Here is a 24,397-nt window from a genome sequence, read left to right on the forward strand (position 1 = left end):
ATTATTAAGAACTTCTTGGTCTTATTTTTCTCCTTTTTTTTTTTATTATATACAGAGAGAAACTAAGTTTTTTGCATACCCTGATGTTTATATCCATGACTTATACAACAACATATACAATAAGGGTAACAAAGCATATAGAAGGAGCAACTTCAAGATGAAGCATTCAATGAAAGGGTGTGAAGTCTTGCATATGTAAGGTTGCTTCACTACAATTAAATTAAAACCAATTCATACTAATCTCAGTTTTGATTAAAAATGCCTCCCCATCTCCAAGTTTTTTATGACTGTATGTTCACAACAGACAGAAAACATTCCCAAACATTTGAACTTGCATACTGTTAAAACTGCTTTTGGTTTGTGCCAACTACTGTTTTTCAAAGAGCAGGGGGCACAGTTAGGAGTGAACTGCAGGATTCCCAACAGATGATCTGGGTACAGTCACCCTTCCTAAAGGTACAGGAATTTTTGGTACAGATGCAGGCCAGTTGGTTACTGTTCCAGAAAATGGTGCTGGTTTAACGTCTATCCAGTCGGTGCTTATGTGTTCTGCTCCAGTGATGATTTAAACTTTGCTAATGCCGGTCTTCAAAAAGCTCAAAAGCCAAAGACCACTGAAGAAATGGAACCTGAAGCTATCCCTTATGTACAAATGTTAATGATATCCTGTATTCAAGTTAATGAATCTGCATGAACTACAAAGCAATGTTAACATACTTATTACATGTTAGCCATGCTCTGTTTCTTTTATGAGTATAATTGAGTACTTTGCTTTACACAGTTAAAATCCTATTCATTCCCCTTAATGAATGTCTTCCCAGCTGGAAATAGTTCTGCAAATATTAAAAATAGCATCCTACAGCCATTAAGCTTTATTGACACTACTTTATGCATACAGAGATAGTGCAATAAAATTAATTTTCTTCCATATGCCCCTGCTAATTTTTTTACTTGCTCCTTTAGTACTCTTTACTTAAACAATTCATTTTTCCTTATCACAGTAGCAAGGTTACACTTGAAAGTTACATGGTTCCAAGGGAAGACTACACAAGGAAGATAAGCATGTGAATGTTACAAACCATGTGACTTGAAAACTCCCCAAATACAAAATAACCAGAGACTGGGAAAGTATTAGAAGATAGTATCATCTCTGTGTCCTGCCTATGCTACTGGAGACAGCATTCCAGGCTAGACAGATCTTTGTTTTAATAAACCACAGTCATGCATCTTTTAAAGTCAGCAAATTAGTTTAATCACCTTAAACTTTGTCCGTATCATTAAAGCAGAATTACTGTTATTCTATAACACTTATGGCCTAATAACTCAAATTAAGGTTAATGAAAGAACAGTTAATTTCCTGGCAACAAATAACTACACACTGTAAACACAAGTAATAAGGTTATCATGTATGAGGTCCAGACTGTCACATCATCCTTTCTTTACCATTCTGGAACTAGGTGACGTACTGTGAAATATCCTCAATTGCAGAAGTTTAGAAAACACCTGCTGGTAGCCTTGCAAGTTGAACTAATTGTTAAGTTTCTGATAATAAGATTATAAAATTCCCTGTGGCTTGGAATCTTGTGCAGGGCCTATATGTAACACCCAGCATTTCCATGCATAAGGATTGTAAATGCAACCACTCAACTGGTTAGCTATAACAGACTCCATGGAATTCATTACTTAAACCCTCCTCCACTTCTGAACATCAGTTTCCAGGATGGGCTCCCATCTTCCCTAAACATTTTAACGAGACCTTTCTTAGGCTAAATGATCCATGTCATCTACACATCCAGAGTCTGCTGGCTCCCTCAGCTATCTAAATTTTGAGCACTGGAAAGAAAAGCAAAACCATAAGAAAACAACCTTGGAACAACGTAAGAACAGCTCTCAATGATAAGCTAAGAATTCCTGATAACTCAAGGAAAAGAGCAATCTAGTTGGCAAGAATTCTTCTGAGAAGGCCAGATAACTGCTACGAGTTTTTCTCAGTCTCATTTTTACAGCTGAAAATCAGCATGGACACTTGCTCACCACACAGTGCTCCCATGATAGTGTCCCATCCATCCAACAGTGAGTGACACTGTTCACCTGCCTACACAACTGGAAGAAATACTACGAGCTCTTCCCAACACTGTTTTTACAAACTAGAGCTTCCATCTTTCAGTTAGCCTTTGAGGGGTGCAAATACTCAATGGAAATGCTCCATCCTTGTATCTGAAAACCAAAAAGTAAACAGGAAGACATTCTTCTTTTTCCCTCCTTACCCACTGCAATAAAAACTGGGACAAAGAACTTTCAGTATTGCCTTGGTCCTAGAGAGCTTCTGCTTTAGGTTCTGCTCCAGCAATTGCCTCTGTAACTCTTTAGTTTTTCTCAATCAAGTAGCAGCATGGTATTGACATGATTTATCTCACTTTTACTGCTCTGTGCTAATGGGATTTAGGTGGTGCATGTGTTTTTCTTGTGGCACACTGAGATCTGCATCAACACAATGCCTTCTATTATTAACACACACCGATGTGCTCCACTTCTTATCAAATTCTTTGAGAAAATATTTTACTGCTGCTTTAGCAGGCAATTTATATAGCCAATTGATCATCTCAATTTACAGCCTTCAGTTCTGCTCACAAATAAAAAGCTATCTTAAATTCAAAGTTATCCTGAATACGTACCTAAAGGATAAACAAATAGCTTTGCTATATAAATTCACAGCACAAAGATGACATTTTAACACTTTTCCTCTCATATAATAACACAGTCTTCATTTATCATGAAATTTAAATTCTATTTTTGTACAATATCAGGCACAATGCACTGTTGTACTTCTAAATCATTTACTGAGCAATGACCTCTGATCTCTTCCCTTATCCCTTTGGCTTCCAGTTAGCATTTTATGAGCTGAAGATAGCATGAGGCTGAACCTCAAAATAATCTCATTAGTATAATTTATTTTCTTTAGAAATACTTTCAATCTTTGTAACTTCCTGAGGAAATGTGTTTCATTACTTTATTACACTTCATGTGAAAAATACTTCCTTTTAGCTTATGAAAGGAAAAGTACTTTAAAACCTATTAAATGTGTGTGCCCTATTTCTTGCATTACAAAAAATAGACAGTGATATAGGTGCTACAGAAATTATTGCAATTTTCTAGACTTTTACCATCTTGTTCTCCTCCTCTTCTGACCATTATTGCCTTTTCAGGCTTAAGAAGACTAAGAAAGCTGAAATATGACTGACTACCAAATTCACCCCTAATATATCTTTTTTCTATGTCTACTTGAAAAGCACCAGAGCAGACAGGGAAGTAAGTAACGAAGGCAGCTCCTGAGTTTGGAAACATTGGTGTTTAGTGCTCCCTGTTAAGAGATTCACTGCTAATGGTTTGGGCACAAATGCAGAAAACAGAACCTATGAAAATCTGCTGACCAAAAATAAAGGTAAGCCTTCAAAAACAGAATGCAAGACATTCTGGCAAAGATATACTAAATTCCCTAGTGAAAACACCAGAATTACAGGTACAAATATTAAACACTAATACCATTTCCTGCCTTTTGAACTGTAAAATTAAAACAAACTTAACATGGGAAAGGCAACCTGAAAGTATAAAAAAATAAAATAAAATAAAAAAATAAAAAAAAAATAAAAAAAAAAAAAATCAATGCATCGAACTAGCTATTCAGTGGTTCTATCATCATCTAGTCTAGTCTACCTGCAAATATGATTGTTGTCCTTAATTTCTTATAAGCAAGGGACAAAAGAACCACTGTGAGCCACTGAATGGTTAAGTGTTGACTTGAAATAAATTCTTAAATCTGATTTATCCGTCTTTGAACTGACAGTGTAGTATGAGGCTCTTCAAAGACAGCAGGATGAGACGTAGCTCAAGGCTAAAGTCAGAAGAACCTTTCAGCAAGCTGAAAAAGTTAGCAAGTTGCTTGACAAATCTTTCTTTCACAAATTCTTCAGTGTGCTTTGTTGGCTGATAATCAGTCTGTTCCCTATATCAAGGCAAGTGATTTTAGAAAGTATGACAAATATTCAGATACTGCAGTATCTGAACAATTATTTTACCAAAACAAAGTGTCAATCCAAATTTAAGCTACATTGTCAAGTTTGTACACAATGTCCTTTCCTTTAGATCACCATTTGATGGAAATAACATCAAGGAAACTGAAATAAACACTTTCTTCCCCACACCAGTCAGTATCATAAATGGAATTTGTTCAATAAGATTAAAAACCAGCAACCCCTCTCTACCACCACCTCATTCCCACCAAATCCCTCTACTTTTGTCCCTGAAGAACTACAAACACTAGATAGCAGATATGAATACACAATGCCTCTCCCCTGCCCTGAAAATACAGGGCCACTGTTCTGGACAACATTTTGAAACAGAAGCTGGCTTTTGCCCCAAGCTCTGCCTACTTTGTAAACCCTGCTGATAAAAAGCAACTTACTTAAACTCACACCAATTTGTTAGTCAAGTAAACTAGCTTTTTGCCAAAAGAGTAGAGAGGCAAGACATGCAGACAACTAATTCTGCCATAGTAGCACAAAAATACACATACCCATAAAGAGGTTCGTTTTCACTTACTGTTACCTGTCACTGACAATAAACTGCCAAACTCCCTCACTCTACAGGACAACTAGGGACACTTCTAAAATACCATTACACACAGTGAACTTTAATATACTTATGTCAAAAAAAATGCATAATGATACATGAATTAATATTCTGCACACATACCAAATGGCCAAAAGTGTAACTACAAGATCTTGGAAAGAAAATATTCTATTCTCCACTTTTAGAAAATCTGTTTCACTATCTTAAATAAGTGCTTTGTTAAAAGCAAAGCTAAGGGAAGCATTGCAGAGCAGTAGAGCTGGTTCTTCAGCCACAAACCACATAATTTAATAACTGACTTTCCAGAGAAGAAAAAATAGTCAGAAACAGTTTGTTCACCTAAACCCTAAAGAGTAAAGTGGCTTCATGAGTCTTCTATTACCCAGATTCACAACTGTGGGAAGCACAGAGAATGACTACTGGATGAATCAGACATAATTCCTACCCTTTATTCTCAGTTACAACCTTTATTTTCTTTAAGACATAGATCATATATGTCACCATTTACCTACATGTAACCTGTAGACAAATTTTGCACCAGATTGCTCCTCAATTTATTTCAAGACGCTTAGATAATTGCAAAATATCAATGCTCTCTCGTTATCAAAGACATTAATGAATAGATAGCTACATATACATCCAACCAAAATGTTAAAAGTCAGCACTAGAATTTTACTGAAAATAAAATGATGTTTCTTCTGAACACATGACACTGGAAAAATTCTCATACTGCTCATCAATGTATGCATCATGTATGAAATAAGTCAACAGTTCAGCCTGCTTGATTCATGAGGTTTTTCTAAGGCTGTATCAATGCTTTCTTTGGCAGAACCCTTTTGATGAAGAAAGCACTGTTTACTGAATTCCAGGTAGGCATCTGTAAACACTGGAAGTAACTAAAAAAACCAGCAGGTATGGCAGTATCCCACCTATGCATACCTCCAGTAAAAGCAGTGAAAGGTAATGTCATTTAAGTCTGAAAAGCATGACAGGCCTACTGTCCACAAGACAGAGTACGTGGGGCAGACCTCCATTTTATATCAAGTGTATTCTTACTTTTTCCTGGGTGCTATAGATTTTAAGACTTCAGCATGGCTTTAGGTAGGCTAAATGGAAGTGGGAATATTAGAAAAAAATTACTTATCAAATACATAAAAATAATTTCACTTAAGTAGCAGACACAACTATACACATTGTTGGTGACATCTTTTTGTCACTCAAGAACACCTACATTAACTGTGACAATGCTGCTTCTCTTCTCTCTTCCCTGGCATTTGATTTTATTTGGTGTAAAAAATAACAGAAAGCCACCTTACCTTTTTCTTCGTCTATTCGAAAAACTCCTATACCCGATCCATCTCTGATGGAATATCTGATCTCCCCATCTCGGCCTGCATCTTCATCATAAGCAGATACTGTCATTACTGAGGAGCCAACAGGAGCATCTTCTTTTATAAAGCCTTTATCTGCAAATATGGAGAACCGTGGGGGGTGCAAGTTTTCGTTCACATCCACTACCTCAACCTCAACGTAACACGTAGAGGACAAGGAAACGGGCTTTCCCTTGTCCTTGGCGCGCACGGTCAGGTTATAAAGCTGCTTCCTTTCATAGTCCAGCCTCTGTACAATGCGTATTGCTCCACTCACTTTGTCAACGTCAAAGGTGCCGTCCCCACTGTCCAGAAGGCTGTACCGCACTTGACTCGACTGGCCTGAATCAGGATCGTAGGCTTCTAGCCACGTGATAATAGCCCCCTCAGGGAGATCTTCTCGGATTTTCACATGGTAATTTGAAGGAATAAACTTGGGAGGATTGTCATTAACATCTTCTACAGATACTTTCAAAACAACTGTTGAAAATAATTGGGGTTCTTCAGTAGCTTGGTCCCTAGCCTCAATTTTCAACAAGTAAATGTGCTGTTCCTCCCGATCCAGGACCCCTACAACTTTGACAACTCCTGTCAAAGAATTAATAGTAAACTTGTCTGTATCTGTAAGAAGAGAATATTTCACTTCTCCATTAGGCCCCAAATCTTTATCAGTAGCTCCAATTTGAATTATTTCACTGTTGGGCTCTTTGTTTTCACTTACTTCAACAAAATAGTTGTCTTGGAGGAACTCTGGTGGGTTGTCATTAGCATCCAAAATTTTTATATCTAAAAGGGTCCAGGCAGATTTCTGCGGTATTCCAAGATCATAGACAGTAATATTGAGGGTATATTTATCTTTTAGTTCTCGATCAAGGGGAGATAGAATTTTCAGCACTCCTCTTTCCATATCAACAATGAAACTACTGTCTTCATTACCTGCAGAAATAACATACACTAGCTTTCCATTGAAGCCAGTATCAAGATCAGTAGCATTCACGGATATTATGCTGGAGCCCACAGGTTGGTCCTCTTTTATCTCAATGCTACTGGGGAGTGTACTTCTAAACTGAGGTGCGTGCAGATTCACAGAGTGAGTATCAAAGAAAACATCCTCAACTTCTCCACGATTGTGCAACTTGTTTGCTTGTAAAAGTTTCTCTGCGAGCATTTTGGCAACCCCAGTTTCTTCACATTGCAAGTTGACTGGTTTGCGATTACTAGCTACAGTTATGTTGATATACAATGGTTTTGCAAAGTTCTCTCCATCTGTAGCTGTAATTTTCAAACTGTAAAAAGATGTTTTAGCACCAAGGCCATCCATGAGAGACTGTTTGAGAGAAAGTACTCCAGAATTTGGGTTTAGGCTAAATAAATCCAGTTCATTTCCAGATTCAATGTGGTATCTCACCAACTGGAGCTCATCAGCATCAATAGCAGACACTGTTGTTATTTGTTCTCCAACACCAAGATCCCTGGGGATTACTCCCTCACAATTTATTTTCTCAAAAAGAGGTATATTGTCATTCAAGTTATTTAAAATAATAGTAACAGGAACTTCAACTTCTCGGCGATATGGTACGCCCCAATCAGAGGCTCGAATTCTTAAATTGTAAACCCTTGGCATCAACTCATAATCCAAGTCTTCTGAGGTACTAATAATCCCACTGAAATGGTTAATCACAAATGGCAAAGGATTTAGGTTTGCAATGCTATAGGTCACATAACCATTTTCTCCTTCATCAGGGTCTTTTGCACTTACTCTCATGACACTTGTACCTATTGGCACATTTTCATCAAAGGAGGCTTTATAGGATGTCTGAGTAAATTCAGGAGGATTGCTATTCATGCCTAGTACCTTAATTAATACTTTTGCAGAAGCTCTTCTGTCACTTGTCACAACTTCAAGTTCAAAATGGGATGCATATTGTGCTTTTATGGGTTCTAATGTGGTAATAAGACCAGTGTGAGTGTTTAAATTGAACTTTACTTTTCCTGGTGTGTTTTTAAATACATATTTTAAATGTGAGTAACTAGGTACAGCTTTCACCATTATCACAGGTGTATTTGGAGGAGCAAATTCACTTATTTCAGCTCTATATATCTCTTTTTCAAATCTGACAGGACCAGACTTAAATTGTGGTGATGTCACATGAACAACTTTTACAGAAGAAAATTGTGGGGGATTTCCCTTGTCTTTAGCCTGAAGGGTAAGGTTGTATCCAAAAGGGTGACTCTCCCAGTCAATGGGACCAATGGCTTTTATTCTGTATTCTTTGCCACCTGGAACAGACCTCACTGTTTTGAACTGTTGAAGAGCATCTCCTGCAACGATATTTAATGATGCAATTTCCCCATTTGAACCCTGATCATTGTCCTCCACGGTTACAATTGCATACGTTGGATCTGTGTCTGACTCTGATGGAGTCAATGGAACAGCTGTAATAACAGGGGCATGTTCATTTGCTTGCTCTACATGAACAGTTAGTTTTGCCATACTGCTTATGCCACTGCTACCATACAGCTTCAGCCCACGATCCACTGCAAGGATTTCCATCTCGTAACGCTTAGTGTCCGAGTAGTCAAGCCTACCAGTTAGAACTACCACTCCACTAGCTGGATGTATAGCAAACACATCTGTTCTTTCTTTAAAGCTATAGTAGAACTCTCCATTTGTTCCTATATCTGCATCTGTTGCACTGACTCTTGCGATGCTGGTCCTTATTGCTGTGTTTTCAGGCAAAGAAACACTGTAGGATGTTGGAGAAAACAGAGGCCTCAAGTCATTTGTATCCAGTACCTGTATCCTGACCTTCGTGCGTGTTTCAGCATTTGTGTTTTTTTCAACTGCTTTAACAGTCAGCATATAATGGTCCTTCACCTCTCTGTTAAGGATAGCTGTGTTTCCTCCCTTGGTCCGTATTCTCAAAAAACAAAAGTTTCCAAGAACATACTCTTCAGCTTTGAACAAGTTCTCACTGTCACCAGAAATAATTTTGTATCTTAAGTCCCACAATGGATTTGTAATGTAAATGCCCATTTTCACTGGATGCCCAACATAAGTCTTGGCTGCAGAATTCTCATACACAGTGGCATTATACTGTTCTTGTGTAAATTGCATTGATGGAGCATGATGTGGCCTTTGATTTCCTTCACAGTTTCCAAAATGCTGCACCAGCAGCATCAGCAGCAGCAGCATAGTCAAGTATCTTCCCATGGCAGCAATTACAAAGAAACCCTGAAACAAGAAAGAGATGCAGTAAGACTTATGATTGCTAAACTGTTTATCAAATAAACATTGATGCTTAGTTCAGAATTCATACTTGAATTGTCAAAATTATTTGCAGTAACAGAAACACAGATAAATTTAGAACTCCTAAAAAAAGCCAAGAATCCATTACGTCAAAAGTCTAGGAATTACTAATGCAACACAGGAGGAACACAGAGTCAAGTTCAAATGAACATTCCATGAAGCAACATGCTAGAAGAAGTAGGTCAATGCTGTCTGAGCAAACAAACTAGGTCTGAACTAATCTGGAGTAGTGAACATTCACTCCAGTTCTCTACTTCATACAAGACAATGACATCAAGTAGAAAATTCTCCTCCCTCATTTCATTTAGATTGTAAAATGGCTGATTTCCAACTATGTGGAAGCAAACTGCAAGTGTTGGTTTGATATTGCCATCAATTCTTTACAGTATCCTATGTGCACCTGTTCCAATAATTATAAATATTATAAACAGAGAATAATTCTCTATTACATTCCCTCCAGCTCTGACTACCCTTCTAAGGGTAGTGCTTATCATAAAAAAATACAAGTATCAAGTACCACTAAGGTGGTGCTCATAAAACCTGTAAAGAATAAGACTTGTTCCTTTATTATCCTCTCAGAACCAAATCTGAAACAAATTAGTATTAAGAACTATAAGAACAAGAATCTATCAAATTTAGAGGAGGAACATTTCAGTCAGGTTTCTCCAAAACACTCCAGAAATGACAGAGAAAGAGCCTGGAACAGCAAGACAGTCATAGAGGCACACCTGCACTAGATTTTCCATTTGAAGTCAGTATAACATTTTTGCTACCTAAATCTAGGCAAGACTGCAGTAGGAAGAAAGGCAGAAACCTCAAGAACAAGACACCTGGGACTACTTTCTTCATCTGGGTTTACAGCAACCGTTTTTACTTCAAATCTCAAAGCTTAAGAAGGCTCCCTCAGCAAGCCCAAGCTTTCAACAAGATCTTGGGGGCAAAACTTCTTTCCAGCAAGTAGAAAGCAATCTAACATTGTATTGATTATTTTGATTAAGTAGTACACATTCATTTCTTTCTCCTTTCCCTATTTATCCTCAAATTTTCCCCTTGCCTCTCCTAAGTTTTCTTCCCCGGCCAATCTGCTATACAAATCAAACTAATTACTCACTGTTGTTCTTCTATTGTTCCTCACTTTTTCTCCCCACATTTTAGCCCTGGTTTTCCCTTATCCTATTCTTTGGATGTCAATCTCTCCTCAGTGCATATCTTCATGCTAGTTCTGCTCATCTCTGCTAAAATAATATCACATGTTGTCTCCTTTCTGCACTCGCATTTTCTCTTACAGTAATTTCTCTCTTCCCTACTTCCTACCTGCTCAGGTAGATGGGTGAAAGATCACATTGGCTGACATTCCAGGAACTGACTCAGCCCACTAGCAAACATCAGAGCAAATTAATCTACTTGTGTCAACAGCTCACTTCAAACCCTCAGAAGGAATTCAGTCACAGATATTATTAAAGTCAATGACTTTGACAGGAATTTAAGACTCAGATTCACACAAACTATAGGAAGTATTGTAGAGGATAATGAAAATGCATATCCTTCTGAAGGAGGAAAAAAAAGTGTCTGTCTTCCAAATCCAGCATTTAAGTTGCACAATTAAAACTAAAAACATAGCAAACAAAAAGTGAATAAGCAAATAATAAAATCATTAAAGCTCTTTGAAGCAAGTCACTAGGAGGAACCAATACTTAAAAGGTCTTAACTCTGAATGAAGAAAAGGTTGGGAGAGCAAATGAGTGAGGTTGGAACAGTTACCATTTCAAATGGCTTAACAATATTATTCCTTCCCTATCCACTTTCTTTCCCAGGCTATGACATGTCCTGGGAATACAGAGACACTTGGCTCTCCAGGGCTTTATGTCCCAGCATACTGCCAAGTTAACAAATACTTGCTTAAAACCAGAGAAACAAACAAACAAAACTAACTCTTACACACAACCAAATCTTTGCAATAAATAGCTGATATCACTAATTCCAAAGATCTGAAAATTTTAAGATGCCATCAGACTGGCTTAAGAGACAATGTTAACACTACTTAAAACATCATTTTAAAGAAATTAACAAAGCCAGCTTTTCCTCCATCTTGCTGGAATTTTGGAAGCCATCTATTACCAATGACCTACTACTCAATGATCAAATTTTATGTTGATCTGATCAGATACTTCTCTCTTTTCTCCCTCAGTTACACTAGGATTTTTAATTATCATTATTATTTTTAATTTATACACCTAACCGTGTCAGATAAAAACAAGTTAGAAATTTCTTTTACATGACACCTTTTCCACCTTGTCATAATTTACATAGCTACTAGAAACTAAAAAATGTTGACTAGGATTATCCAAAAATCAACATACTATATTCTTGGAAAATATCTAAAGTATTAAGCAATTCCAGTTATAAAGACCATTAACAACTAAGTATGAAAGCATTAAGATAATGTGATAATGTGTTAGATATAAACTCAGATGGCTCATTACAGCGTGCCAAAATGACTGAATTTCAGAAACATTTTAGCCAAAGGCTACACTTTGAACTCCTAAATTTTTATTATCTTTGGAATATGACCAGTTTAGGATTTTCTGTATCCATGTTCAATACATAAGGCAACTGTTTGCTTAATAAAACATCACAGCCTTGAATGCATAAAAATTGCACATTGTATTATTCTGAAAAGCTACTTTCAAATAAACTTTGATTTCCTGTCTGGAAATTATTATTCAGATAATTTTTATTTATATGCAAATTGGGCACTGGGATATGTAAGACAGTTTTACTACTTAGTTACAACATCACAAAAACTACTAATGCATCAAAACATTAACATAATATGTACATTGAAAAAATATTAACACAATTTAGATATATGGACTATCTTAACATTAAAGGTCTAAGTATAATTTTGGAGCTAGCAGTGCTCAAATTGCTAACTTACAAATTAAGATGACTGGATAAGATAGCAGTAACACAAAAGACTACTTCTCCTAGCAGGAAGTTTACAGTATTTAGATTTCAAAGTTTATAGCTTGAGATTTTGAAGTTTTGAGCATGAAGTACAGAACTTAGTAAACAGCAATTTCAAGCAAGCAAAAACAAAAAAACAAACAAACAAACAAAAAAAAAATCACCCCAAAAAAATCAAACCACGATTATCCTGCTTAGCATAGATACATTGAACCAAGCTTACCATGTATCTATGGGGAGCACACACTGAGATATTTACTCCCTCACCAACAGAAGTCACAGGTAGAAAAAGGAACTAAATCAGGACATATACCCTAGTTAGTCTCAGTCTCATTGTTATTCTTTTTCTACACACAACCTCTCCCAGTTAAATCCAGAATACCCTACCTACCAAGCAAAACATTAACTATTTACCTTAAAGGTCAGTTTTGATCAGCACACCCAGTTGATGCTGTGTGACAGAAATGCACTGTGAAACTAAACAGTCATGACAGGATTTCTAGTGTAGCAGCCTATGAGAGATCGTGTGACTTTGCAAGCTGCACTAATTGTAGTTACACCTACACTTTCAATTGTTTAAAAGCAAGTATTTATGTAGTCTGATGGGAAAAAAAGAAATACCAGGCTTAGCTGTTTCAACACTTTCCAATCAAACAAATTAACAGTGTCTTTTGCTCTTCAGAGAGGGAAGGTGTCTGGTTTGGTATTCAGAAAATTAACACATGATGAGAGTGTATGGTAGTGTTACTTTAGTAAAGCTGGTAAGTTATTCAAAAAATGTACATTGTCGCACAGATTAACATAACAGTTTCAACTTGTGACTAAAGTCCAGTAAGTTTTATGTTTGTATTCCCCACATCATAAATTAACCTCTAGAGATACTTTGATTTATGTTCGAGATATTAGTTGTTAAAAGGAAAATGTGCCAGGTATATTCCAACAGCAGGCAAAAATTCTGAAACCAGAATGAAACAAAGATTCACATGCAGAATTTTGACTGTTTATCTGTAGGCAGTTACTTACTAGTGCATCTAATATAAACTCACAAGCTGAGCAAGGAAAAGAAGACCTCCAAATTCTGTGCATGAAGAGTTTGATTGAAATTTAGCATGGCACCCTAAAATTTGTGATAACAAAAATAGTTCTGCTATTCTAAAAAATAAATAGGTCTGATTCTGAATTCGGGTTTAAACTTTAAAAAAAAAAAACGCCAAAAAATCATAAGTCAAACAGGAAATCTTCGACAGTTTAAGCCATTTTACACTTGTTTACTTGAACTGATAGCAGAGTTAACTTAGCCATACAAAGTTCTTAAGCATGCTTAATTAAAAAAAACAGACTATCCTTCTATAGTGACTACTAAAGCTTCACCTTTCAGTGTTCTAAAAGAGATTTTAGGATTTCACAGTGAAGGAAATAAAAACTTTTAAAATAATTTACTTTCCACACGGTTAGAAAAGCAAATGGGAAATCCACATCTCCTATAGAACGTTCTTTCCTTTTACAGAGAGACAGCAGAGGTGGTAAAAGAATACAGGTAGTATTTCCTACGCCACTCCCTAGGAACAACTTGTATGCAAGTATTTAAACCGCAGGAAAACCTGCTGCTAGAAGGCAGCATTCCTTTAACTTATTAATGCCTTTCCGGAAAAAGAAAAAAACAAAAAAACAAAAAAACAAAAAAAAAACAAAAAAAAAAAAAAAAAAAGAAAGTTTACTACAGGGGGATACTATCAGCGGTAAAACACGGCGTCACTTGTTGACGAGCGAGATTAAAAAGTGCATCTTTCAAGCATAACTTTGTTCTGCTTCAACTACCCTAAAGAAGAATAAAAGAAACAGCAGAAGCCGACTGATGAGCCCAGCCGGGCTCTTCTGGGGAGCCGCTGCCAAACGTCGGGTCCTGGCGGGCACTGCCCTTTACCTTTCGGAGCAATCCGGCGAGGAACGCGACGAGGCAGGCGGTGTGGAAGTGCGAACAAAGGAAGAAATTCATCCTAAGGCACTTCTCACCCGCCGCGAACCGCCCCTGCCGGCTCACCCGGGAATGAAGTTTGCAATGGCCCATCCGACGCACTCAGACACCTTGCCTGAGGGAAAAGCAGCACCGCCAGCTCCGTTCCTCTGCCCAACTCAGGCGGAACCTGCCCGCTAGAGTCCTGCCGGCTCTCCGGGAGCGCGGCCCGGCCGCCGCCAGCCGCGGGGGGAACGGGGCGCCAGGGCCCGGGGAGGGGGCGGACGGCAGCAGGGGTAGGGGGTCGGCACCAGGGGAGGGGGGCGGATAGCAGGGGAGGGAGCTGGCAGCAGGGGAAGGGGCTGGCTCTAGGGGAGGGGGCCGCTCGCAGCCCGCCCCGCCGGGCCCGCAGCACGAGGCGGCCGCTCGCCCGGCGCCTCCGGGTGGCTTCGCCCCCGTCCCGGAGCCTCAACTTCCCACGGGGTCCGCGCCGCCCGTCCTCCCCCACCGCCAAAACTTCTGCCAACTTTGCGCTGGCGCGGCGCTCACCTCTGGGCGCTCGCTGCCTGCGGGCCGGGTCCGGGTCCGGGTCCGGGGCCAGCCCCGCACGGTGCCTGCCGCGCCGCTCCCCTCTCCGGCCCGGCCGCCGGCGCGCCGCGCCGCTGCTCTCCGCCCCCTGCGGCCGCGGCGCCCCCCGCCGCCGGATTCCTCCGCCGCGCCGGACGGCCGCCCCTCCGGAACTCGTTTCTGCGGCGGCAGCCCCGGCACCCCTGCCCGGCCCCGCCGGGAGCAGAACAGCGGGGGAAGGGCGAACCGCTGCCACAAGCTGCTCCTCCCGGCGGCCCGAGGCTGGGGCAGCCCTCACCTCCGCCGCGCTCCTGCACGACGGGAGCGGCAGGGAATCAATCGCGTGCCGGTCCTGAGACGCGTATGGCGAAGTTTTCCCCCAGAAAGGCTACTCAGAAACTTCGGAAAGCTGCGGCCGGGGACGGATGCCGCGGAGCACGCGGTCCTCTGCCGTCCGAGGAACACAGAGAGTGGCCGGGACAAGCCCCGCGGTGCCCGCCCGCCCGCACCGCTGGTACCCGGGAGCGCCCAGCGGCAGCCGCAGCCTCGGCCCCGCTCCCCTTCCCACAGGCGGCCGGGCTGCCGCCCCCGGCTGGGGCTCACGCCTCCCCACCTCGGCTGGGCTGGGCTGGGCGAGCCGCCGCTGAACGGCCGGGCGGAGGAGGGAGGTCTCAGCAGGAGCCAAAATCGACTGGCGTCTGCCCGGCACCGCTCTAAGGAACGGCGCCCTGCTCCGGCGTCGGGAAAAGCAGCGGCAGTGAGAGGGAGCGCGGAGCCGGGGGAGCGCAGCGGCGACCACCCTGCGGCCAGCGGAGAGGGTATGGGCTACCTCTCCGTACCCTCAAGCGGAAAAGCGCCCTGCCGGATTCATGCCGAAGGGGTATCTGGCAGTCTGTAAGCTCTCCGGTAGAGATTAATGCTCCGAAACAGTCCTTGAAGGATTCCCCGCTCATTAATAAGTGATCACATTTAATAACGATCAAATGTTTGCCTGGGGAATCCTGTCCCAGCGGACTCACGACGAAGCCGGGCTGCAGGCAGGAGCCGCCAGCGGGGGCGCATTTACCAAGCATTAGCCCCGCCACGTCTTTTATTAGCCACATAAATAAATACAGCCAGCGGCGCAGGGAGCCCCTCTTCAACCACAGCCTCAGGCAACCAGGGCTGCAGGTCAAAAGGAACCAAGCCGGTCTGAAAGCGCTGGTTCCCAGGGTCACCAACCCGCAGGCGGGCGGCTCTGCCCCGCAGCGCCCGCGCCCCCTCGGCGGGACTGGCCCCGCAGCCCCCGGTCCGGGCAGCCCCCGGCCCGGGCAGCCTGCAGCCCTCGGCCCGGGGAGCCCCCAGCCCTGCAGCCCCCGGTCCGGGCAGCCCCAGCCCCGCAACCCCGGCCCCGGCCCCGCGCAGTTCCGCGGCGGGCGGGCAGGGGGCGCCGCGCCACAGCGCACGGGCGGCGGGCGCTGCTGGCAGCGCCGGCTCTTCCAAGGGAGCACAGCCGAGCCGCTAGCCCCGCGGCCACCAGCCCGGCCCCGGGGGCAGGGCTCCGGGCCGGGAAACTTGAGCCCCGCTCTCCCCGTGAAGGGGGCGGGAAAGCTGGGGGTACCTTCAGCTCCAGGTACAGGTAGCTTTGCACAGAGTCGATGTGCGGGTATGTATACTTGTATCGGTACATACACAAACACACACACTCTACACAGTTAAAAAACACGGGTTGAATCGAAGACCCTACTGTTTTCAGTAACGCAGCAAATTAGAACAGTAGAACTCTCGAGGGAATCATCCCTCTCAGCACCCTGCTGATAATAAACTCATTAAACAAAGAACTCACCAGACCAGCTGGACTCGGCACTCTTCTCACAAAGTCCGCTCCAGCTCAGTTCATCTCCGCACGCTTCCTCCCCCCGCTCTCTTTTTTGTCCTCCGGAGAAAGCGCGAGCGATGCTCCGGTGCCCACACGCCTCTAGAGCGTGAACCCCGCGGTGGCCCTGGCGCTCAGCGCGGCCCCGGCGCGCAGCCAGCGCGGCGCCCGGCCCCGCCGCCACAGCGCGGCATGTCGGCTGCGACCCATCCGCCGCTGGAAACTTGAGCGAGCGGGCAAAGAAAAACACACGGGGGTGGGAGAAGAAGAAGAAGAAAAAAAAAAAAAAATAAAGTGAAGGGGAAAAAAAAAAAAAAAAAAAAAAGAAGAATAAAGGCGAGAGGGAGAGATCCAACTTTCTTAAGACATGTCCAGGCAAAGAACGGGCAGAGTTGAGGAGTTACAGCAGCGCAGAGAGTGAGAGTGGGGACGCTGCGCCGGATCGGCGACTCCTTCCCTCCCTCTCTCCTTCCCCCGCCTCCCTTCTTCCCTCCCTCCCTCTTCCCTCCCTCTCCCTCCGTCTCGTTTCGCACTCTGTCCGTCCCCCTCGGACCCTGCTCACGGCAGCACCACCCCCTCGCTGCCCTCGCCGCTGCAGTCGAGCGCGGCGGGAGAGGAGCGGGGAGCGGCGCGCAGCTCTGCGCTCCGGCACGGCGCCGGGGCCGCGGCCGTCCTCCCTCCCTGCTTCCCTGCTTCCCTCCCTCCCTCCCTGCCGCAGGTGAGGCGCCGTGCCCGCACGGCCCCGCCGCCCCGGCTCCCTCCCGCCGCCGCTTGGAGCCTGGAGGCCCCGCTGGCTCCGCCGCCGCAGCGCCTGCTGCTCCTTCTCGGCGGGCACAGCCGCCAGCCTGCCCGGGAGCCTCCAAGGGGCTCAGCACGGGAATTTCCCACTCTGTCCCGGCTCGTCTCCCTCTCCTCTCCCTCTCCCTCTCCTCTCCTCTCCTCTCCTCTCCTCTCCTCTCCTCTCCTCTCCTCTCCTCTCCTCTCCTCTCCTCTCCTCTCCTCTCCTCTCCTCAACACAATCGCAAGCAAGGTGTATTTAAAATGTGATTCTCCCTCATCCAAATTACTCTCCCCCAACCAATTACTCTTCTTCGGCAAAGTTCAGGAGATGTTGCACTGCCTAGAGGCAGAGATCAGCTGAATGGAGCAGCCCCAGAAGGTCCTAAATGGTGTGGTTTATAAAATTTTGGGAAAACTACAGAAAACGCTTTAAAAAGTATTTGCCTGAAAGACATAGTGTAGCAATAAATTTGTAAAGCACTCCCGAGATTCTCACAAGGTAAAATAATCTTTTACTAAACAATTTATCCCTAAGGACCTTAAAGTCATGGCCTTCTTCCAAAAGGCAAATTGACTTCTGAAGACATTGGGTCATTATTTCCAATAAGATACACCACTAAAATCTATCAGCCAAATGAGTGTGGAGGATTCTAGGATAGGAAGAGCAGATACAAACTGCAGTATATAAATATTAAGTACATTTCCAAATAGTGCATATATGCCATTTCAGTCTAGGAATGTTCACTTTGGGCAAATCTCTGGGAACTTTAATGTCAAAATTCTCTGTCTGTATAGATTTCCACAACAGACACAGCTGACTGATTTATTTAGCATCTCATCTTCTTTTTAAAGACCCTAAATGGAATTGTACTGAGTCCTTATCCAAGTGCCACTGGGCCAAATGACCTTTTCTTCTGTGAAAACTGCTTAAAAGTGAGTTGCATAAAATAAACTGCATTGAAAATAGCATTCCAGAAAAGGACTGAAAGGGAATCACTTTAGGCCATTATAGCTAAGGGCTAAAAACAAATGTAAACCACACTTCTACTCCCTACAGTTGCAAATATTTCGTAATCTTGGAGTATGAAATTTCCTACCTTTCAGGAATATTGACCATATTGTGGTTGATAGCTGAGTTAAGTAACAAAAGGTCAGGGCCACAGAGTGTTTTAAATTTTGTCTAAACTTTAATTCTTAATGCCTGGAGAAGTGGTAGACTTGCAATAACCTCCTGTAAGCTGGGCAGGTACATCTTTGAAAAGTATCTGGTAAAGATAACAAAAAAATTAGAGGCTTCTGATTTGGATCTCCTACTAGACTTGTTATGCTGACAGTAAGTACTTTAGAAGAAGAATAAAGGGAAATGCCATCCTTCTCCAATAGTGGGTAAATGGTGCTTAGCACTTCAGATAAAGTGTTGGAGCCATGATGTCCAGGCAAGTGTATTCATAAGTCTACTTAATATAGATAGATTTACCTTCTAAGACAGGTTTCTAACATCTTAAATAATATTGACAAAGTAATTTTGATACTTACTGAATATTCCATTTTAATTTTGTGGGTTTTCTGCCCTTTAATTTTTTTTTCTTGGAAATAGTGTCAATAAAGCTGTTACAATTATTGTTTACTTTCACTATAATGTGAAAAGATATCTTTGTGATATGTTACCCCAAAGCAAATTCATATATTCTGTTATATTTTGCTAACCTATAGGAAAGGTACAAAAGAGAATACTTGAAATCACACTTGGGTGTCTAGGGCACCATCCATGTCGCTGAAAATCTTCCAATCTTGCAACCATTGTAGCAAATGGATGGCAGGTTTTCTCTGTCATCTATTAACATGTGTCTGTCCTTATCAAATTGCCTAAGATGAAACAAGTTTCAGCTCAGCTTTCAATTAAAAAAAAAAATAAATTGTCTGGACTAAAATGTTTTCTTTTTGAATCCTTCAACTTAGGAATTTCCCAACCACTGAAATAGAAATTATATTTCCACATAATCATAATCACAACCATTACTATCTGCTTCTGAGGTGTTATGGCATGAACAATTCTCACTAATTTATCTCAAAACGGAGCCTCACTGATTTCAACTCTTGTTTGCTGTATTTTTAACAAAGAGGAGGTGGGAGTTAACTGGGTGAGATCGGAAGTAAATACCAAACTCAAGTGCCCTCCAGAGAAATTTTTCCTGCTCCCAACCCAAGGTATGCACTGGGGAAATGATATCTGAAGTACTTTGGACTGATTTCTCAGCTCTTATTTTGTTAAAGAGAAGATTATTTTAAATTGTTGCAACTTCAGCTGCATAAAACTTTGAAGATCAAAACTGGCGCTTAGAATTGCACTGGCTCAGAGATGGCAAAAGCAAGGACAACTCTTTCTTGGTCTCTGTGAGGGTAAACCAGTTGCAATTGCTACACAAAATACAGCTTCAAAAAAAGCACTTTTGAACACAATAGTAGCCTGTGGCTTGAGGGCAATAAAGGGGCCATAAACGTCGATTGTCTGTGACAGAGAGCAAATACATCTTTTCAGTAAAGAGGTCAGACACAGTTTCCTGTGAGTTCTCTGTCAATTAAATATGAACTGACCTGATTGGTTTTACAGTAAGAACTAAATTCTGTGCAGTACAAAAGGCCAGCACAAAACCTGTACTCTATCTGAACTGCATTTGTACAGGGAGGAGGAGGCTGTTCTCTGGTTGTTCTCCTTTTCCTCCTCTGGTCTTAGGAAGAACTCCCCAGACCTCAAATAGTTGTAGCCTTTGGAAAGCAAAACAAAACAACTTCCCAAAACTTCATAATTATCCTTTCCCTGGCCTGCAGTCAAGGGTATATACTCCTTTACCACTCTAGCTTGTTTCCTGTCTAGTAAATGCAGACCTGGGCAATAAAAACTAATTCTGTCTTTCTGGCTGTTCTTGTCTACTCTTTGAAAACTTGGGTTGGACTACAAATGTCAACTTCCCCCCCTCTGCCATTTACAAGGGGGAAAGGGGGCAAGTTCTATGAAATACACATTTGAGAGAGTGCTGACATTTTCTTACCTAAACCAAACTTTTTCAAAACCCCTGAAAATCTTTAGGATTACCTTAGCATACATCTCTTTATTTGACAGAATTTGAGCAAGGATATTTAACTTTTCATATTTTAATTATTTTTATTGACTTTCTTTTACCCTAGAGATTTATTACTACGTAAAATACCACTGACTATTTGATTAGTTATTCTTTCACAGTGCTATTCAAGACTTCCAAGGCAGCAATGTCAAAATAATAGTCATATATCAGCTTTGGTATAATGAACTGCTAAACAGTCTCAGCTACCTGACAATCTGTTGTGTGCCCTGTGAGCCTAAAGAGGAGTTTATTGTGGTGACTCAATCATTAAACATGCAAGATACAACTATTTGTGGGTATATGTTTAATACACACATATGCAGCAATGCTACAGAGGAAAAAAAATTAAACTTAAGAGATAATTTTATGTTTCTAGGTTCTAGTTCTGCAGGTAGTAGTAGGGTGAGGACATCCAAATATTCCAATAGTAATTTTCTGATAGACAGCTAATCTGTAACAGAATGATTTTTCATTTTTGTTCTTTTAGCAGCAAGAAGGAGGAAAATATTCTTTAAACAGAAGTGAAATAGGCAGCCTCATATTTACATTACCTCTGTGTATGTCAGCTTTGGAGAAACATTTTAACATTACTTCAGAAACAAGCCACTTTTCCACATCACACTTCACCAATCTATCTTCATAAATAATTTTTAAATCACATAATGTAAGTTTGCTTTTATGACACTTATTCTACTCTATGCCATACTGGAACCAGAACAGAACCAGCTGCACTGTTATGGACAGTACTGGTGTTTTGGTTAAAGGTCTGGATGGAATTTAGGGTAATGGTTTGTGCTAGTTCATCCCAAACAAAAGTGAACATCCCATTCACCTTCAGTATTCCCTGGGGTGGAAAGATGATGGAGATCTGCAGGGATTTTTTTTGTTGTCTCTGGCTTAGCAAGGAAGCCTGTTTGCTTCTCCATTAGATGATATCTTCCTGCTGAGTGGTGCTTGGACTGCTTTATAGAGCTCAAATCCACCCAGCTCAAGGCAGAAATGCATTGGTTCAGAGTCCATGCCTACAACACAAGTAACTACTGAGTTTAGATTAAAATAATTATAGCACAATTAAAATGTTTGAGAAGATGCAAAAAGGGCTAGACTATGACAGTCATTAGTTTACAAATAATCTTTTAAGCTATGTAGGCTGGTGGTTTTTATTTTATCCAGCACAGGGTTAGCACCAGATTAAGGAAAGGGATTTTCAGACTCACCAGTCCAGGGCTGATATGACTGGTACTTTCTAGGACAAAAAGAGATGAAAGAAATCTGCTCTCCACCGGATCTTAAACATCCTATTTTCTTGGTCTGGTTCTTCATCTCTTTTAGAGCTTTCAAAACTGAAAAAAAATTGAAGTCCAAATAGTGCTTATATGACATAGTGCTAAAAAATAGTAATAATTTGACTTGCTCGGTTTTAAGTAGCTGGAATTAGTTGTCCAGGTTCCATTGAACCCAGAGCTGATGTGAGATCACAAGACTGAAGTTGTGAGAGCTCTGGTGACATTAGCATTATGTAGGATTGAATGAAGTAAAAGGACTGCTGTACAAGTGCTGTGTTCTGTTTTGTACTAAGATGCTGGTCCTTTTGATTCTAAAATTGGTCCTAAATCCAAAATTAGAGTTTGAAGAACTATGGAAGAAAGTAGAGAGACCAAGTGACTGTGGTACTTATAAACCTCTGAAATAAGTTTGGACTGCATAAGCAGTGGATTTACCTAATGTTCCTGGGTTGGTAGGATGGTTTAATTTGCTGTAGGATGATTAGTGGTGGAATGTAATACTCTGAATATTTTAAGGTATTCTTCAGGTTATAAGAAAAAAGAAAGGCATAGGTCTCTGCTGAGACCAAGTTACTATGTCTCTTATTTTGGTCATTGGGCCTTTTTAGTAGGCTAAGTCTAGACTATAAATCTATAATTTATAAGTCTAGCTTATAAATCTATAGCATTAAATATATAGCATGTAAGTCTAGAACCCAACCAAGTTCAGTTTACTGTATGTCTCAAAGAGATTTTAATTGTGCTGGCATCTACCGTGTCATAAACTTCATGTTTATTTAAGACTAGATATCTTATTCATTCAGATTTAATTAATCTTAGGTTAAGGTTTGGTTTAGGATTTGCAAATCCAAATAGTCAAAGACCTAGATGACTTCAGAATTTTGAAAAGCTAATAGACAGAGAGGAAGCTGTTTTCCATTGTTACTAAGGCTCAATGTCTTTTCCACAGAATGGAATATTATACATCATTCTTCTGCTGCAATTAATTTGGACAGACAGCTAAGAGCCCTTAGATTTCATCAAGATGAAGATTCCTGGTCTTTACTGGTGGTTTTTATCCCATTTTACTAACATTAGGGTTCAATTGAGATTAAGCCTTGTGTTCATGCATCTAGAGTTCAATTTATTTGGGAATATTACTTCATGCAGCATAAGAGAGGACTCTCCTAACTAGACATTCCCATTCCACATATTATCTTATCTTCTGTAAATTGAGTTGTCTGGTCCAGAAATTGTGTGTGGAAAAACCCTTTCTTCCTTTGCTTACATGGTGTTCTTCTCTATTTTATTGAGCAAAATTCAACTTAAATAAATTAAAAAAGTCTGAATTCAGTGAAAGACTATTGGATCTTGGAAATACCTGAATATTTAAGGAACAAACAGAAGATGCTCAGCATGACAAGTCCCCTTTCCTTTTAGCTGCCTAGTTCAAGCACAGTGTCATGGCAAGGAGATGAGAGTCTCTGTTCTAAGGACAGTTTATCAAGAGGATGCACAGTTATCCATTGTGAGGCATAGAAATAATAATGGCTTCATGAGTACAAGGGGGGGTTGGTTCTTCACTTCTCGAAACATTGCTCCTCCAGCTGAAATCAATCCAGCACAAGAACCTCCCCTGCAAGAACACAGTGGGCAGAGAAAGAATCTTTTATGAACTCTTTTTATTTGTTTTCTGTCTTGCCTAGGCACCATTAAGTCAACTACTCTACTTTAAAAGCTAATAAAATCTGCTTTTCCTGTATTCGAAGGTAATTTAGTATCCTTTTTTGGCAGCTCTGTGTAAGAAAAAGGTCTTGGTCTATCCTCCTACCTGACTTGGCTTTCCATCACAATCCTTGTCATAAAGCAGTGTAATTTCTTTTCTGGAATATGCAAAGAAATTGTGTTGTTAAGAAAAAAATTCCAAATAAAAGGATTAATATGTATATTCCACATAAAAATTATCTATTGTCTCATATGCTCTGTATTACTGAATGAGACTTGACAACCTGTTTTTTCTCTTATTTTTCAGCACACATTAACCTTCTGTCTCTCTTTCATAATAAACAAAGAGAATATGATTTTCTGCATTCTTTACTATTTTATTTTTTTTTTTTGCCAAAGTTCTGTATTTTAAATAGCTAAATCATTAAAAGCCTCACAGAACGTCCAAGATCAATATAACACATCATCTTCCAAAATAAAGCTTTGTCATATTTAAGTTCTAGTCTTACATCTTACTATACTGTCTCTAGTACTCTATACCATCTTTAGTTCTCTTATGGCACATCAGAGAGATTATTCCTTTTTAAATTAGCCAAATAATGAACACTGTAGAAGTGTTCATTCAGGCCAACATTGTGTCACTCTGAATGTATGGAAAAAGTGCCTCCTAGAAATGGGATCACATAAAGGGCAATGTCTGTTAAATAAAAGCATATATCAGACCAGGATCTAACTAAGAATCAATATCAATGTATCCTGTTTTTACATCATAAGCATATATGTGTGTCAGTCATGAGAAATATATTGTGTCCTTTTCTGCTTGCAATTGCAACACCATTGCTTACCTACAGTG

At 41.1% G+C, this 24,397-nt stretch overlaps 1 protein-coding gene across 3 annotated transcripts in view; it reads right to left on the reverse strand.

The window, feature by feature from the left end:
• FAT1 (FAT atypical cadherin 1) overlaps nt 1-15,020 on the reverse strand; it is a 100,511-nt gene extending 85,491 nt beyond the window's left edge. Inside the window, exons 1-2 of one of the 3 annotated variants that reach the window (XM_056489172.1) lie at nt 14,780-15,020; nt 5,946-9,234 (exon numbers count right to left, since the gene is read on the reverse strand). In XM_056489172.1, coding sequence (XP_056345147.1) covers nt 5,946-9,213 — 3,268 coding nt within the window. In that variant the 5' untranslated portion in view covers nt 9,214-9,234; nt 14,780-15,020. Of the gene's footprint in view, nt 1-5,945; nt 9,235-14,200; nt 14,361-14,779 lie in introns of those variants that run through there. The other 2 variants (XM_056489173.1, XM_056489171.1) reach the window with 2 other exon arrangements.
• Nucleotides 15,021-24,397: the final 9,377 nt, after the last annotated feature.

This window comes from Oenanthe melanoleuca, chromosome 4, assembly GCF_029582105.1.
Source record: "Oenanthe melanoleuca isolate GR-GAL-2019-014 chromosome 4, OMel1.0, whole genome shotgun sequence".
NCBI lineage: Eukaryota > Metazoa > Chordata > Aves > Passeriformes > Muscicapidae > Oenanthe > Oenanthe melanoleuca.